Raw genomic sequence first — 18352 nt, forward strand, 5'->3', positions numbered from 1 at the left:
AATGTAAAACGTCACACAATAGCGTACATATCAGTATAGACACACAATATCTATGTCAAAAAGGGGAGAGGCGTTGTTGCTTTATCTGTTTGCTGAACACTTTAGTAATCTTTGATGGAAGGGAGTTCCATGCAATCATGGCTCTATATAATACTGTAGGTTTTTTGAATTGGTTCTGGATTTGGGGACTGTGAAAAGACCACTGGTGGCATGTCTGGTGGGGTAAGTATGTGTGTCAGTGCCGCGTCTTTATAACCATTGAATCAACCATGACAGTTTACATTTCAAGGTAACACAAAGTGATGTGGCCTCCTCAACTTGCTCAACAGCCACATTATTCATCATCAGATTCAGCTGTCTAGAATTTGGTGAATGATTTGTGACATATACAATACTCTTAGTTTGAGAGATGTTCAGGACTAGTTTATTACTAGCAAGCCATTCTAAAACTGACAGAAACTCTGTTTAGGGCTGCATTGATTTCACTAAATACACACACAGGTTTTGTTTAATGCCAGTGGCAGATCATTGTTAAAAATAGAAAAGAGTACCAAGAGAGCTGCCCTGCGGTGCACCATACTTTACATGTTTAACATTCCATTAAAGAAAACTTAAAGCTTTTTCACATCATTCTTTATGTAATTTATCTTGGTTTTTTAATACCATCTGTTTTAGCTCAGTTGAGTCACATTTCTCAATTTACAGTACATTTACCAATCAGATGTGCCGCCAGGCTTATTCCTCACTCCTTTTGCCTCGTCCCTCTCAACCATACATCTTTTCAATTCCTCATCAATCCATGGAGCCTTAACAGTTGTAACAGTCAGTTTCGTAATAGTTGCATGCTTATAAATAACTGGAAGAAACTATTTCATAAATGCATCAAGTGCAGCATCTGGATGCTCCACATTACACATATCAAACCAACAGATATTTTTCTAGATTGAACATTGTGTAACGGCTGTTTGAAGAAGTGGACATGATATTTTGATAGAACTGAACACTGAAATACAAAAACAACAAAGAGAATGAACGAACCGAAACAGTTCTGTCTGGTGCAGACACAAAACAAAAAACAACTACCCACAAAACACAGGTGGGAAAAGGCTACCTAAGTATGGTTCTCAATCAGAGACAACGATAGACAGCTGCCTCTGATTGAGAACCACACCTGGCCAAACACACAGAAATAGAAAACATAGAATTCCCACCCCAACTCATGCCCTGACCAAACCAAAATAGAGACATAAAAAAGTATCTAAGGTCAGGGCGTGACACATTGGAATCAGTACAAAAGCTTTGTATGATCTCTTATACACTATTTTAGGCCCAGCCTTTGGAACTTTGGCTTTTCTATGGACACTATATTATGGCCAGTACATCCAATGTGTATGGATACAGCTTCAGAGCAGAGCTCTACAGCATTGGTGAAAATGTGATCAATACACATGGATGATATAGTTCCTGTACTGTTTGTATATACCCTGGTAGGTTGATTAATAACCTGAACTAGATTACAGACACTGGTTATAATGAGTAGCTTCCTCTCGAGTGGACAGCTTCATGAACAATTCAACTCTCTGTTAAAATCAAACAACGTATCAAGCATTGCACACATATCCAGATAATGAATGTTAGCAGTTGGTGGCCTATAACATCACCCCAAAATAATAGGCTTTAGATGAGGCAGGTGAACCTGCAACCACAACACTTCACCAGCATTAGACATGAGATCCTCTCCAAGCTTACCAGGAATATGGCTCTGAAAATATGCAGCAACACCTCCCCCATAGGCATTCCTGTCTCTTCTGTGGACAGGAATATGGCTCTGAATATATGCAGCAACACCTCCCCCATAGGCATTCCTGTCTCTTCTGTGGACAGGAATATGGCTCTGAATATATGCAGCAACACCTCCCCCATAGGCATTCCTGTCTCTTCTGTGGACAGGAATATGGCTCTGAATATATGCAGCAACACCTCCCCCATGGGCATTCCTGTCTCTTCTGTGGATCTTATATCCATGCATTGCTACTTCTGTATAATCAAAGGAATCCTCTGGGTCTCAAAGATGGACAATATATGAATGTTATCTGATCTTAGCAAGTTATTGATTTCATGAATCTTATTTGTAAGGCTATGTAGACTGGGTGAAACGTTAATATTAACATAATATTCAGTTGCATCCCTTTTGCCCTCAGAACAGCCATAATTCACATGGGCATGGGCTCTACAAGGTGTCGAAGGCGTTCCACAGGGATGCTGGCCATGTTGACTCCAATGCCTCCCATAGTTCTGTCAAGTTGGCTTGATGTCCTCTGGGTGGTGAACCATTCTTGATACTCATGGGAAACTGTTGAGTGTGAAAAACCCAGCAACGTTGCAGTTCTTGACACACTCAAACGGGTGTGCCTGACACCATACCCTGTTCAAAGGCCCTTAAATCTTTTGTCTTGCCCATTCACCCTCTGAATGGGACACACATACAAAGTCCATGTCTCAATTGTCTCAAGGCTTGGAAATCCCTCTTTAACCTGTCTCCTTCCCTTCATCTACACTGATTGAAGTGGATTTAACAAGTGACATCAATAAAGAATCATAGCTTTCACCTGGATTCACCAGGTCAGTCTACAGTGCATTCAGAAAAAATTCAGACCCCTTGACCTTTTCCACATTTTGTTACGTTACATCCTTATTTGAAAATGGTAGAAAAAAATCTAATCTACACACATGAATAAAATAGCCAAAATAGGTTTTTAGAAATGTTTGCAAATGTATGAATAATAAACTGAAATATCACATTTACGTAAGTATTCAGAACCTTTTACTCAGTACTTTGTTGAAGCACCTTTGGCAGCGATTACAACGTTGCGTTTTCTTGGGTATGACACTACAAGCTTGGCACACCTGTATTTGGGGAGTTTCTCCCATACTTCTCTGCAGATCCTCTCAAGCTCTGTCAGGTTGGATGTCCAGGATCTGGCTGGGCCACTCAAGGACATTCAAAGAGTTGTCCTGAAGCCACTACTGCCTTGTCTTGGCTGTGTGCTCAGGGTCGTTGTCCTGCTGGAAGGTGAATCTTCCCCCCAGTCTGAGGTCCAGAGTGTTCTGAAGCAGGTTTCCATCAAGGATCTCTCTGTACGTTGATCCATTCATCTTTCCCTCAATCCTGACTAGTCTCCCAGTCCCTGCCGCTAAAACACATCTCCACAGCATGATGCTGCCACTACCATGCTTCACCGTAGGTATGGTGCCAGGTTTCCTCCAGACGTGACACTTGGCATTCAGGCCAAAGAGTTCAATCTTGCTTTCAATCTTGTTTCTCATGCTCGGAGTGTCCTCTAGGTGCCTCTTGGCAACTCCAAGCGGGCTGTCATGTGCCTTTTACTGAGTAGTGGCTTCCGTCTGGCCACTCTACCATAAAGGCCTGATTGGTGTGGAGTGCTGCAGTATGGTTGTCGTTCTGGAAGGTTCACCCATCTCCACAGAGGAACTCTGGAGCTCTGTCAGAGTGACCATCAGGTTCTTGAACACCTCCCTGACCAAGGCCCTTCTCCCCGGATTGCACAATTTGGACGGGCAGCCAGGTCTAGGAAGAGTCTTGGTGGTTCCTTACTTCTTTCATTTAAGAATGATGGAGGCCAATGTGTTCTTGGAGATCTTCAATGCTGCAGAAATGTTTTGGTATCCTTCCCCAGATCTGTGCCTCGACACAATCCTGTCTCAGAGCTCCACGGACAATTCCTTCGACTTCATTGCTCGGTTTTTGCTCTGACATGCACTGTCAACTGTGGGACCTTATATAGATGGGTGTGTATCTTTCTAAATAATTTCCAATCAATTGAATTTACCACAGGTGGACTCCAAACAAGTTGTACAAACATCTCAAGGATGATCAATGGAAAACAGGATGCACCAGAGCTCAATTTCGAGTCTCTTAGCAAATGGTCTGGATACTTATGTAAATAAGGTATTTCTGTTGTTTTTTAAAATTCATTTGCAAACATTTCTTAAAACCTGTTTTTACTTTGTCATTATGGGGTATTGTGTATTATGGGGTATAAGGCTGTAATGTAACAAAATGTGGAAAAAGTCAAGGGGTCTGAGTACTTTTCCTAATGCACTGTATGTCATGGAAAGAGTTAGGAAAGAGTGTTCTGAATGTTTGTACTCTCGGTGTATATTAATATGGGTTATTTTAAACTCTTTCCTGGGTATCGGAGATGGACATAATATGAAGAAACAAAATAAACAAACACACAACGGTTGGCAAGGACATTGTTCGGGCTAATAGAGTCAGTCAGGCACTTGTGAGTGTCAGTTAGTGTATGTGTGTGTTTGGGATGTGGGGCTAAAGCTAGTGACCCGGAAGCTAGGCTCTCTCACTCCCGGAAGCTAGGCTCTCTCACTCCCGGAAGCTAGGCTCTCTCACTCCCGGAAGCTAGGCTCTCTCACTCCCGGAAGCTAGGCTCTCTCACTCCCGGAAACTAGGCTCTGACACTCAATGAGCCTGTTGTAGTGGATGTAAGCAATGTCCCCACGCTCTCTGGCAGCTTTCATGGCTGGCATAAGTTATTTCCGCCTCTGGTGTAAAACTTTCGAGTAGTCCTCATTAATGAAGATGTTGGTTCCTCTCAAGTTCTTGGCTCTCTCCAGAACAGCCATCTTGTTCTTAAACCTTAGGAACTTGACCACTATTAGCCTGGGTGTGTCATCTGGGTTGGTTGCAGGTTTTCCAGACCTGTGGGCGCGCTCCACCTCAATCTTCCTCTGATCTGCAGCTTTTCAGTGAAAATTTTTCCTCAGACTTTCTCCTCAGACTCCATCCAGGTCTCATGTGAAGACTCTATGCCATCCACAACGATGTTATTCCTCCTGGATTGTGTCTCTCTGTTTCCCCAGTCATCTGTAATGATGATTCACAGACGGTGCTTTATGCCGTCTCGCTTGGATTTACAGTTTGTTGTCATCTGGCTACCAGTCTCTTTCAGGACATCCACCTCTCTATGGGAGAACTGCAAACTGTTCTTAAGATCCTAGACCTCTCTGGTCAGGTTGTCCATTTTTTTTTATTAGTTGAGTCCATCCAAGACTTGAGGCACCGAGTCTGCCTGAAATGTTACACCTCTATGTCTGCTCTCGCTCTCTCTTTTACCTCTTTCTCGGGCTCCGCCTCTACGTAGAAAATGAAGTGTTTGATTTTTCTCCTTTTCCGACAGTTGCTCGTGTTCAAAGGGATGTATTAATCTAAGTGATACATTTTAATGCTCGCACTTAGCAGGTTGCTGCCTTTTATCATCAAAGCATGGATAGGAGATTCCTCGAAGGTGGGGATATTTGTTAAATAACTACAGGGGAGCTTGGCAAAGGGAGCACAGTGAAATGGCATTTTCAGACTTTCATCATTTGATTCTGGCGGTTTTGTTCTCTCCTCTGCTGTGCGTCAGAGTGGGGATTAGTGGCCTAACATATGTATCTGTGGAGAATCTGCTGTCTTTAATGTGATGTCTATGTTCAGACAAGGGGTATACTGAGGGCTGTATAGGGGGAGCTGATAGGGGTTGAAAGAAGTGAATGTTTTAAAATGCCTGCGTACTGGAATCCCCACACGGCATCTGCCATATTCTTGCCATATTCATAAACCTTCAACCAAAGTTACATGATCTGTTATTGTATTGTGGCGTTTTAATCCTAGTGTTCGCATGGCGCTGTGCACTTATGGCAAATACATAACCTTCCTAACCCAAGATGTTATTTGTGAAATGGCCACTAAAAGCTTAAGTGTTTCCCTTTAAATAGCGAGCCGTCAATGTATCTCCCCGTCTGATGTTTCAGGTTTTAATGTCACGTACACACGTACAGTGAAACACCTTTCTCGCCAGCTCTAAACCCAACAATTCAGTAATTGTATTCAATATCGATGTAGTGCTGAACATAACATAAGGTAGAACAAAAACACACGAGAAATAAAAATAAGAAATCAGAAGAACACGATAAAGTAAGTAAGTAAGCATACTACATACAGGGTCAGTTTCAGTGCCATATTTACAATGTGCAGGGATAATGGAGTGATAGAAGTAGATATGTATAGGGGTAAGGGGACAGGGATAATGGAGTGATGGAGGTAGATATGTATAGGGGTAAGGGTACAGGGACACTGGAGTGATGGAGGTAGATATGTATAGGGGGAAGGGGACAGGGATACTGGAGTGATGGAGGTAGATATGTATAGGGGTAAGGTGACAGGGATACTGGAGTGATGGAGGTAGATAGGTATAGGGGTAAGGGGACAGGGATACTGGAGTGATGGAGGTAGATATATATCGGGGTAAGGGGACAGGGATAATGGAGTGATAGAAGTAGATATGTATAGGGGTAAGGGGACAGGGATAATGGAGTGATGGAGGTAGATATGTATAGGGGGAAGGGGACAGGAATACTGGAGTGATGGAGGTAGATATGTATAGGGGTAAGGGGACAGGGATAATGGAGTGATGGAGGTAGATATATATCGGGGTAAGGGGACAGGGATACTGGAGTGATGGAGGTAGATATATATCGGGGTAAGGGGACAGGGATACTGGAGTGATGGAGGTAGATATGTATAGGGGGAAGGGGACAGGGATACTGGAGTGATGGAGGTAGATATGTATAGGGGTAAGGTGACAGGGATACTGGAGTGATGGAGGTAGATAGGTATAGGGGTAAGGGGACAGGGATACTGGAGTGATGGAGGTAGATATATATCGGGGTAAGGGGACAGGGATAATGGAGTGATAGAAGTAGATATGTATAGGGGTAAGGGGACAGGGATAATGGAGTGATGGAGGTAGATATGTATAAGGGGAAGGGGACAGGAATACTGGAGTGATGGAGGTAGATATGTATAGGGATAAGGGGACAGGGATAATGGAGTGATGGAGGTAGATATGTATGGGGTAAGAGGACAGGGATAATGGAGTGATGGAGGTAGATATATATTGGGGTAAGGGGACAGGGATAATGGAGTGATAGAAGTAGATATGTATAGGGTAAGGGGACAGGGATACTGGAGTGATAGAAGTAGATATGTATAGGGGTAAGGGGACAGGGATAATGGAGTGATGGAGGTAGATATGTATATGGGTAAGGGGACAGGGATACTGGAGTGATGGAGGTAGATAGGTATAGGGGTAAGGGGGCAGGGATACTGGAGTGATGGAGGTAGATATATATCGGGGTAAGGGGACAGGGATAATGGAGTGATAGAAGTAGATATATATAGGGATAAGGGGACAGGGATAATGGAGTGATGGAGGTAGATATGTATGGGGTAAGGGGACAGTGATAATGGAGTGATGGAGGTAGATATATATCGGGGTAAGGGGACAGGGATAATGGAGTGATAGAAGTAGATATGTATAGGGGTAAGGGGACAGGGATACTGGAGTGATGGAGGTAGATATGTATAGGGGTAAGGTGACAGGGATACTGGAGTGATAGAGGAAGGTATGTATAGGGGGAAGGGGACAGGGATAATGAAGTGATGGAGGTAGATATGTATAGGGGTAAGGGGACAGGGATACTGGAGTGATAGAGGAAGGTATGTATAGGGGGAAGGAGACAGGGATACTGGAGTGATGGAGGTAGATATGTATAGGGGTAAGGGGACAGGTATACTGGAGTGATGGAGGTAGATATGTATAGGGGTAAGGGGACAGGGATACTGGAGTGATGGAGGTAGATATGTATAGGGGTAAGGGGACAGGGATACTGGAGTGATGGAGGTAGATATGTATAGGGGTAAGGGGACAGGGATACTGGAGTGATAGAGGTAGATATGTATAGGGGTAAGGGGACAGGGATAATGGAGTGATGGAGGTAGATATGTGTAGGGGTAAAGGGACAGGGATCATGGAGTGATGGAGGTAGAATATGTATAGGGGGAAGGGGACAGGGATAATGGAGTGATGGAGGTAGATATGTATAGGGGGAAGGGGACAGGGATAATGGAGTGATGGAGGTCGATATGTATAGGGGTAAGGGGACAGGGATAATGGAGTGATGGAAGTAGATATGTATAGGGGTAAGGTGACAGGGATACTGGAGTGATGGAGGTCGATATGTATAGGGGTAAGGGGACAGGGATAATGGAGTGATGGAGGTAGATATGTATAGGGGGAAGGGGACAGGGATACTGGAGTGATGGAGGTAGATATGTATAGGGGAAGGGGACAGGGATACTGGAGTGATGGAGGTAGATATGTATAGGGGGAAGGGGACAGGGATACTGGAGTGATGGAGGTAGATATGTGTAGGGGTAAGGTGACAGGGATACTGGAGTGATTGAGGTAGATATGTATAGGGGTAAGGGGACAGGGATACTGGAGTGATAGAGGAAGGTATGTATAGGGGGAAGGAGACAGGGATACTGGAGTGATGGAGGTAGATATGTATAGGGGTAAGGGGACAGGGATAATGGAGTGATGGAGGTAGATATGTATAGGGGGAAGGGGACAGGGATAATGGAGTGATGGAGGTAGATATGTATAGGGGTAAGGGAACAGGGATAATGAAGTGATGGAGGTAGATAGGTATAGGGGTAAGGGGACAGGGATACTGGAGTGATGGAGGTAGATATGTATAGGGATAAGGGACAGGGATAATGGAGTGATGGAGGTAGATATGTATGGGGTAAGAGGACAGGGATAATGGAGTGATGGAGGTAGATATATATTGGGGTAAGGGGACAGGGATAATGGAGTGATAGAAGTAGATATGTATAGGGTAAGGGGACAGGGATACTGGAGTGATGGAGGTAGATATGTATAGGGGGAAGGGGACAGGGATACTGGAGTGATGGAGGTAGATATGTATAGGCGTAAGGGGACAGGGATACTGGAGTGATGGAGGTAGATATGTATAGGGGTAAGGGGACAGGGATACTGGAGTGATGGAGGTAGATATGTATAGGGGTAAGGGGACAGGGATAATGGAGTGATGGAGGTAGATATGTATAGGGGGAAGGGGACAGGGATACTGGAGTGATGGAGGTAGATATGTGTAGGGGTAAGGTGACAGGGATACTGGAGTGATGGAGGTAGATATGTATAGGGGGAAGGGGACAGGGATACTGGAGTGATAGAGGAAGGTATGTATAGGGGGAAGGAGACAGGGATACTGGAGTGATGGAGGTAGATATGTATAGGGGTAAGGGGACAGGGATACTGGAGTGATGGAGGTAGATATGTATAGGGGTAAGGGGACAGGGATACTGGAGTGATGGAGGTAGATATGTATAGGGGTAAGGGGACAGGGATAATGGAGTGATGGAGGTAGATATGTATAGGGGGAAGGGGACAGGGATACTGGAGTGATGGAGGTAGATATGTGTAGGGGTAAGGTGACAGGGATACTGGAGTGATGGAGGTAGATATGTATAGGGGGAAGGGGACAGGGATACTGGAGTGATGGAGGTAGATATGTATAGGGGGTAGCTGGCAGGGATACTGGAGTGATAGAGGAAGGTATGTATAGGGATAAGGTAACTAGGCATCAGAATATATGATAAACAGAGTAGCATCAGTGTATTATGGTGTGTGTGTGTGTGTGTGTGTGTGTGTGTGTGTGTGTGTGTGTGTGTGTGTGTGTGTGTGTGTGTGTGTGTGTGTGTGTGTGAGCAAATTAAGTGTGTGTGTGTGTTGGAGTGCCAGTGTGCATGAGTGTGTAGAGTCCTGTGAGTGTGCATAGAGACAGTGCAAAAATACAAATAATGTCAGGGTCAAGGCTGGGTCAACTCAGATGATGTCGGGGTCAAAAGGCTGCTCTTCTCTGGGGCAGGGCTGCGTTCAGGATATTAATGTGTTGGCTCACCATCATTACACTGTGTGTGTGAAGGGCAGCGGGCAGCACAGCTTTGATCCTGGACGCTGATTAGTGCCTTTAAACATTGTCTGAACGAACGCCCAACCAGCTGAGGATGACTATACTCAAACAGACAGTAGAAAGACTCAACTCGACAGCAGCACTGCACTATGATACTGTAGACAACAACACTGACATCCTATACGCTATGACAGAACGGCACAGCGCACGTAATGCGAGAAATAGCCTACAGCGCATATTTCCATTTACCATACTTTTCCGTTCTCCCAGAACATTTCTTCTGCTGCCTAAGTACTCCCTCTTTCCCCCTCTGCCTCCCACCCCCGCATGTGAAAATAGAGGACTCAGATTGAGTGCCATCTGCATCACTTAAAGACATCAGGCTAATATACGCAAATGGTCCAACGTTCATACCGGTTAGTGATTTATGGCTGTGGGGGCTGGAGTAGTGGTTAATACTGCCATCTACTGGTACACCATTGATCAACACCATTTGGAATCCATTTTCCAGTCATACAGTATGAAGCCATCAATGGCTCTTTGATCTGAGCCTTTGTACCATGATGTTCTCTTTTGATTACTGATAATTTATGGACTCCCATCTACTAGTGTTGATTTTTCCCTCACGACATCTCACCATACACGGCTTGAAATCCTTTGTTCTCTCTCTCTCTCTCCTCTCTCTGCTCTCCTCTGTCTGTCTTTCTTCCTCTCTTTCTCTCTCTCGCCTCTCTCTTACTGTTTTTTCTCCCCTCTGTCTCTCGCTCCCTCTTTGTCCCTCTCTCTCCCCCTCCTCTAACTTTCTCTGTCTTTCTCCCTCTCTCTGTCTCTCTCTCACACACTCCCCCGCGCACACACACACACTTTTCCAGCGGCATTTAGACACCTGTAAAGAAGGCTCTATTTTTCGCATGTCAGTTTTTTGACAGTGAAGGATATTCTTTACAATTACCAACATCACAAAAGGCTTTGACACTGTTTCCAAGGCCATCCATCTTCAACTGTCCCACTATAATGATGGCTTGTCATTACAGTCTGGGTTCCACACACAGCCATTTAGAACGAACAGAACCAAACCTCTGCTCTTAAAATCACCCATTCCCCAGCTGGAAGAAAAGCTCTGGGAGGGAGAGATGAAAGGAGAAATATATTTCTAGATCTTATCAGAGAAATGAGAGAACAAAGCTGGAGAAATAGAGGAATGTTAGTGTATGTACTCAATCACAGGTCCCTGTAATTAACAGCTGACCAACATATCTTTTTGAACCAGCGTTTTGATCTGCTTGTTACAACCTATGCTTCACAGATGTGTCATTGATCTATGCTATTACTGTACTGTAGTGACTGTGTTATTCAGAGCTAATGGTAATGCATACCATGGTACGGGGAATGCTTTCATGCATGTCATACAATATCCCACCCCTCTATAGTCTCTTTCTCTCTCTCTCTCTCTCTTTCTCTCTCGTCTCTCTCTCTTCTTCTCTTTCTCTCTTTTCTCACTCTCTCTCTCTCTCTTTCTCTCTCTTCTCTCTTTTTCTCTCTCTCTCTCTCTCTTCTCTCTCTCTTTCTCTCTCTCTCTCTCTCTTTCTCTCTTACTCTCTCTCTTTCTCTCTCTCGATTTCTTTCCCTCTCTCTCTCTTTGTTCTGTCTGTCTTTCTTCTTTCTCTCTCTCTCTCTCTCTCTCTCTCTCTCTCTCTCTCTCTCTCTCTCTCTCTCTCTCTCTCTTTCTCTCTGTCTTTCTTTCCCTCTCTCTCTCTCTCTCTCCTCTCTCTCTCTCTCCTCTCTCTCTCACCCTCTCTCTCTCTCACTATTTTCTCTCTCTCTCTCTCTCTCTCTCTCACAATTTCTCTCTCTCTCTCTCTCTCTCTCTCTCTTTTCTCTCTCTCTCTCTCTCTTTCTCTCTTACTCTCTCTCTTTCTCTCTCTCTCTCGATTTCTTTCCCTCTCTCTCTCTTTGTTCTGTCTGTCTTTCTTTCTTTCTCTCTCTCTCTTCTCTCTCTCTCTCTCTCTCTCTCTCTCTCTCTCTCTCTCTCTCTCTCTCTCTCTCTCTCTCTCTCTCTCTCTCTCTCTCTCTCTCTCTCTCTCTTTCTCTCTGTCTTTCTTTCCCTCTCTCTCTCTCTCTCTCTCTCTCTCTCTCTCTCACCCTCTCTCTCTCTCACTATTTCTCTCTCTCTCTCTCTCTCTCACTATTTTCTCTCTCTCTCTCTCTCTCTCTCTCTCTCACTATTTTCTCTCTCTCTCTCTCTCTCTCTCTCTCTCTCTCTCTCTCTCTCTCTCTCTCTCACTATTTTAACTTTCTTTCTCTCTCTCTCTCTCTCGCTCTCTCTCTTTCTCTATCTTCTCTCTTACTCTCTCTTTCTCTCTCTCAATTTCTTTCCCTCTCTCTCTATTTTTTTCTCTCGCTCTTTCTCTCTCTCTCTCTTTCTTTCTCTCTCCTCTTTCCCTCTCTCCTCACTCTCTCTTTCTTTTCTTTCTCTCTCTCTCTCTCTCTCTCTCTCTTTCTTCTCTCTCTCTCTCTCTCTCTCTCCTCTCTCTCTCTCTCTCTCTCTCTCTCTCTCTCTCTCTCTCTCTCTCTCTCTCCTTGTCTTTCTTTCTTTCTCTCTTTCTTTCTCTCTCGCTCTCTCTCTTTCTCGATCTTCTCTCTTACTCTCTTTCGCTCTCTCAATTTCTTTCCCTCTCTCTCTATTTTTTTCTCGCTCTTTCTCTCTCTCTCTTTCTCTCTCTCTCCTCTTTCTCTCTCTCCTCTCTCTCTCTCTTTCTTTCTCTCTCTCTCCTCACTCTCTCTCTCTTTCTTTCTTTCTCTCCTCACTCTCTCTCTCTGTCTTTCTCTCTCTCTCTCTCTCTCTCTCTCTGTTCTCTCTCGCTCGCTCTCTGTAATGCTGTCTATCTAATCTGCCCTTCATTTCAACTCTAAACTCCTGGCACATTAAACTGTCATTATCAGGACATTGGACCAGTACGGGTTTGACATTTCACTATGTCCTTGAACATTCCATGTGCAGTGCATATACTCCAACAGCACCCACATGTCTTTTTCTAGAAGGGCGTGTGATGCAAAGGTGGAATTGTATATAATGGACCAGAATGAATTCCTAGTATGTTGATGAGTGACTGATGTTATTAAATACTCAATGAGCAGGATATTGGGGGTACTGATACTGTCTTTATTAGAAGACTGATAATACAACTGCCTATCACGTGACTAATGGAGTTAAATGTACCCTATAAGGTGATTACATATTTAAAGAGACTCTCTCTCTCTCTTTCTCTCCTCTTCTCTCCCGCCAGCTGCCCCCAGTACAGATGACGTTGCGCTGTACGTTGGCGTCGTCATCGCTGTGATCATGTGTCTGGTCATCTCCGTCATCGTGGCGCTGTTCGTCTACAGGAAGAACCACCGCGACTTTGACTCTGACATCATAGACACCTCGGCCCTCAACGGGGGCTTCCAGCCCGTCAGCATCAAGACGGCCCGAACAGGTAGGAGGAGGGGGTGTGTGTGTTTGTGTATTTTCGTATCAGAATAACAGGTGATAAATGAGTGTCGCACAACCTCCCTGTCTGTGTGACGTGTTAATGATGAGGTCTCTACCAGGAAGTTGACTTCTCTGCCCATATCATTAACCTGCTGAGACAGACAGACCTAATTGGCTCATACACGCTGAAAGCGGATGTGTGTCAGAGATAATGATCTGAATGCAGATGGTGGTGTTTGACTGCAGATGAGATGAGGTGGGGAGCAGAGAAAGGTTACCCAGGATGTTTGTGTGGGCGAAGTGATGAGACTGGCTCTATTAGAATGCCGGTCACTACGAAGTAGGGAGGGAGGAAAATCTAGCAGCTATCATTAAGGCTTAATTACGTCTCTCTGTGTGTGGTGTATTCAACTGTAATTAGATTTGGTCAGGACAGGATTGACTGGGCTGAGGACAGAGGCTGTGCTAAAAGGTTGGGACTGGGGGAAGTAGGAAGATGGAGGCATGTGGCTTGAACAATTTGATATTTCTTTGGAGAGGGTGATGTTAGATTTAGGCTGGGGTGATTAAGTCAGGCGATGGACAGAGAGAGAGAGATAAAAAGAGATGCCAGTTCAGAGACAGGTAGAGAGAGATAAAAAGAGATGCCAGTTCAGAGACAGGTAGAGAGAGATGAAAAAGAGATGCCAGTTCCGAGACAGGTAGAGGGATATAAAAAGAGATGCCAGTTCAGAGACAGGTAGAGGGATATAAAAAGAGATGCCAGTTCAGAGACAGGTAGAGAGAGAGAAAAAGAGATGCCAGTTCAGAGACAGGTAGAGGGATATAAAAAGAGATGCCAGTTCAGAGACAGGTAGAGGGATATAAAAAGAGATGCCAGTTCTGAGACAGGTAGAGGGATATAAAAAGAGATGCCAGTTCCGAGGACCCCTAAAGCTTATATCAACCAACTCGGGTTGCTATGGCAGCCTGCACCTGGCCGTTAGAGAGAAATAGAGACAAAGGGAGACATTAGACCACACTACAGGTGTTTCATTTACCTCTCTGTGCCTTGTCGTCGGCCCTCAGGTAAACACGCCGCATGACGACGACACAATGTGGATTTTGATTTTGAATCCAAATAGGCTCACTATTCGAATAGCACCGCTAGCTATTTACCATAGTGGTAAATACATATTGACATGATTTCAATTTCTCTTACACTGTGTAAGGTAGAGAGGATGAGGAGCAGTGTGAAGACACAGAGGCTGTTACTGTAACAGTCCCCACCGGCCCACTCAACACCCATCATGAATATTCATGTGTGTACCTGTTAAGTAAACTGCTATATAATGATGCCATCTGTTCCTTATGACACACCGTGCTGCAGAGCTATAGTTAGGAGCTCTGAGTAACAGGACTCTTCACACGGTTTATGTGTAGAGCTGGCAAGTAAACACATAACTCAACACAGTTTAGTAGAGTTTAAGCAGGACAGAGCTGAAACCAGCCGTGTAACCCCACAAAATGTTTTACCCGAAAGCTAAAAATAAATGTTACCCAAAGCCTCTTAAAGGCCCAGTACCGTCAAAAGTCTGTTTTTTCCGATGTTTCATATCATGGTGAACAACAGCTGATAAAACTAACACTGTAAAAGTGTGAAGAAATGTGCTATTTCCTGTACAATCTACACAGGACCTTCTAATCAGCATGTTTGCATGGGTGAGCGTTTTGGCTTGACATCACCAGGCAGTAAATTGGTTAATAGACCAATAACAAAGAGAGTTCCAAACCTCTCTGCCAATAACAGAACATTTTCAGTTAGCCCCTCCCCCACTCAGACCAATCCCAGACAGACCAGCAAAAGTCTTGCTTGAGAAAGTTTTTTCTAAAAAGCAATTTTTCGTCAATGGGAATCCATTATGAAGGCCAATGTTACACATGAAATGATTTTATATTGACATAAATACGGCTGCATTAGGCCTTTAACAGGTCAATACTGACTGGTCCTGATGGTGTGTTGGTCTGGCTGCACCTCTCCTTTACACCCTAGTCTTACCACTGACATCAGCGTTGCCCTCTCCTGTCCCCAGCTGACATTCTGACGGCACCCCCTGACCTGACCTCTGCGGCAGCCATGTACCGTGGACCCGTCTACGCCCTCCACGACGTAGCCGACAAGATCCCCATGACCAACTCCCCCCTCCTGGACCCCCTGCCCAACCTGAAGATCAAGGTCTACAACTCCTCTGGTCTGGTCACCCCCTCCGAGGACCTGTCTGACTTCTCCCCCAAGCTGCCCCGTTGCCTGCTGGATGGGGACACCATGGGGAGGAGGACCCAAACCCAGACTTTGCTCCGTACCGGTACCAGGGACCCCTCCTGTACCGCCCTGGGCTCCTTCAACTCTCTAGGGGGGCACCTCATCGTCCCCAACTCAGGTATGGGTCTGTCTAAGGAGGAGGAAGTGTGGTACAGTCTCAAAGTGGGTTGGTGTATAGTATTTTTTTTATGTGTGTTTGAGTAAAGTGACAAATAATGGTTTTCTTAATATAGGACAATCAAATAAATGATGCATGCCAGCAGAGCCCCAACACAACACTAAACAATACATTCATTGGACCATAACAGTGACAAACGGTGCCCACAAAGTGTTAGGGCCGACATAAAGCTGTCCCAACAGCAGAGTCCCAACAGCAGTCCCAACATCTTACCACTGCTACACCTGGCTATCAGCGGAGCCTTGTCTGGCAGCAAAACAGCTCATTCAGCCTCATCTACTCCCTTTGTAAAAAAAAAACATGGCAGTTATGGTTGACTTGCTTAAACAAATGTGGTTTCTACTGACAAATTGAGATGTACAAACTATGGCATAAGGGAACGACGAGTGATAAGAGGCAATCTGTAATTTCGATTAAGACATTAATGAGCGAGCTGGGATGGATGTCGTCAATGTAAATATTTGTTCAGCACTTTTGAAATGTACAGGGACAGAAGTCAGAACACGGGCTGTTATTACAGTATTCTTCCTGTACACTAAGTCAGAACCGAGGGATGAATAAAGTGGGCATATAAGCAGACAATGAAAGCTCTTTCAATATTCGATAATGACATTCCTCTAAAACAGGCTATAAAATCAAATCAAATCATTTTTATTGGTCACTTGCACATGGTTAGCAGATGTTAATGCGAGTGTAGCGAAATGCTTGTGCTTCTAGTTCCAGCAGTGCAGTAATATCTAACAAGTAATCGAACAATTCCCCAACAACTACCGAATACACACAAATCTAAAGGGGTGAATGAGAATATGTACATATAAGTATATCGATGAGCGAGCGGAATTGACAAGGTGCAGTAGATGGTATAAAATACAGTATATACATGTGATATGAGTAATGTAAGATATGTAAACATTATTAAAGTGGCATTATTTAAAGTGGCATTGTTTAAAGTGACTAGTGATCCATTTATTAATAGGTTACAGGTGCACCACCAAGTCAGAACAGTGGGCTAAATTATTAGGGGAAAAGGGACACAACATTCACTTAATATTACTTTCTTAGCTACAATATATTAGCATATTACATCATTTATACAGCAGCATACAATACATTTTTGGACTCGGCTTGTTGTGCTGTGCTCACTTGAACAGGAAGGTGGCGCGGCGGTCCTTTGATGGCAAATGTTTGTCATCGAAGTCTGGCATTCTTGGGATTTATGGCACTTTCAAGGCAACTGGGAAGTCGGGAAAAAAACAAGGTTGAATCATGACGTTAGTGATCTTCAGGTCGGAGCTCTAGAAAGAGGCTCAAGTTCCTTGGGCCTTGGAATTCTGATTTGGATGACCGTTCAAAATGTATTTTCCCAGTCGGAGCTCGTTTTTTCCCGAGTTCCCAGTTGTCTTGAACTCTGAGATTTCCCAGTTCCGAGTTTCCAGTTGTTTTGAAAGTGGCAGAAATTATGCTGGATTGACAGCATGGCCAATGTTGAATGTTTATCCTTTTAAACTTGGAAAAGAGACCCTTAAACCCAGACTTGGGACCACACATCCACTCCACTGAACAGCAGGCTAGGGATTTGTAGCCACTGAATCATTCCAAAACCGATCATAGTTGAATTTGCGATTCCCAACTTGTGTAATGTTTATGTCCAATGGCCGATGAGCACCGATATGTTTTATCTATAACTTCTCTTCATAATTTCTCTTCATATGACAAGTATTGAAAAGGATTTGCCAGTAGATCGTTGACGATGACTGCTAGCTAAGGTTTTGATGTTGATGTATGATGTTGACAGGATCAATCCAATCAAAGCTGCTGTAGATATCATGTGATTTGTCATTTTATGTGCTATTTCATAGTTTTGATGCCTTCACTGCTATTCTACAATGTAGAAAATAGTCCAAATAAAGAAAAACCCTTGAATCAGTAGGTGTGTCCAAGCAATGAACTTTAAACTGAATAAGTATTCCGGTAAGGCTGTTAAGTTATTTCTAAGAAAACGTCCCTGCAGATGCATCTGGCCCTAGCCATAAGCAATTACCAGACCACTTTGGACTTTGTCTAGACTAGATTGGAGATTTGGTGCTTTCATACACTCACAATGACATTGGTTTGAGGTGCTTTATCAGTTCTCCCAATGGTACAGTTCTAGAGCAGGCCTTAGTTAGTAGCTGACAGGGTCTCCTCGTGGTGACTGTTATTAGGAGCTGCCTCCTTAAAGTGACTTAGCACAGTGTAATAACAGGATTAAGAGCCTCTGTGGAGGCTGGACTGACACAGAGATCGTTCTCACACCATCCCCCCATTCCATGCCTTCCTTCCATCCCCCTTCCCACACTACACACCATCCAAGGGCGCTCTAGCTTTCCATTATTTCATTATGAACAGGAGATGATGCTGTGATCCTGACACCGCTTCCCCTCTTATTCACCAGGGATCACCCTTATCCTCTACACATGGCCTGCAATGGGGACTAACGTCATACTGAAGCATGACTCCCTGGAGAGGGAGAGGGAGGGGGGAGCGAGAGGAG

The 18352-nt window shown here is 44.3% G+C and overlaps 1 protein-coding gene across 3 annotated transcripts in view; it reads left to right on the forward strand.

Moving 5' to 3' along the window:
* unc5cb (unc-5 netrin receptor Cb) overlaps nt 1-18352 on the forward strand; it is a 202612-nt gene that overhangs the window by 169075 nt on the left and 15185 nt on the right. For all 3 annotated transcript variants that reach the window (XM_031802490.1, XM_031802491.1, XM_031802492.1), the window contains 2 exons: nt 13152-13343; nt 15412-15759. In XM_031802490.1, the coding sequence (XP_031658350.1) occupies nt 13152-13343; nt 15412-15759 (540 nt within the window). The remainder of the gene's footprint in view (nt 1-13151; nt 13344-15411; nt 15760-18352) is intronic.

The sequence above is a fragment of the Oncorhynchus kisutch genome, linkage group LG23, assembly GCF_002021735.2.
Source record: "Oncorhynchus kisutch isolate 150728-3 linkage group LG23, Okis_V2, whole genome shotgun sequence".
NCBI classification, from domain to species: domain Eukaryota; kingdom Metazoa; phylum Chordata; class Actinopteri; order Salmoniformes; family Salmonidae; genus Oncorhynchus; species Oncorhynchus kisutch.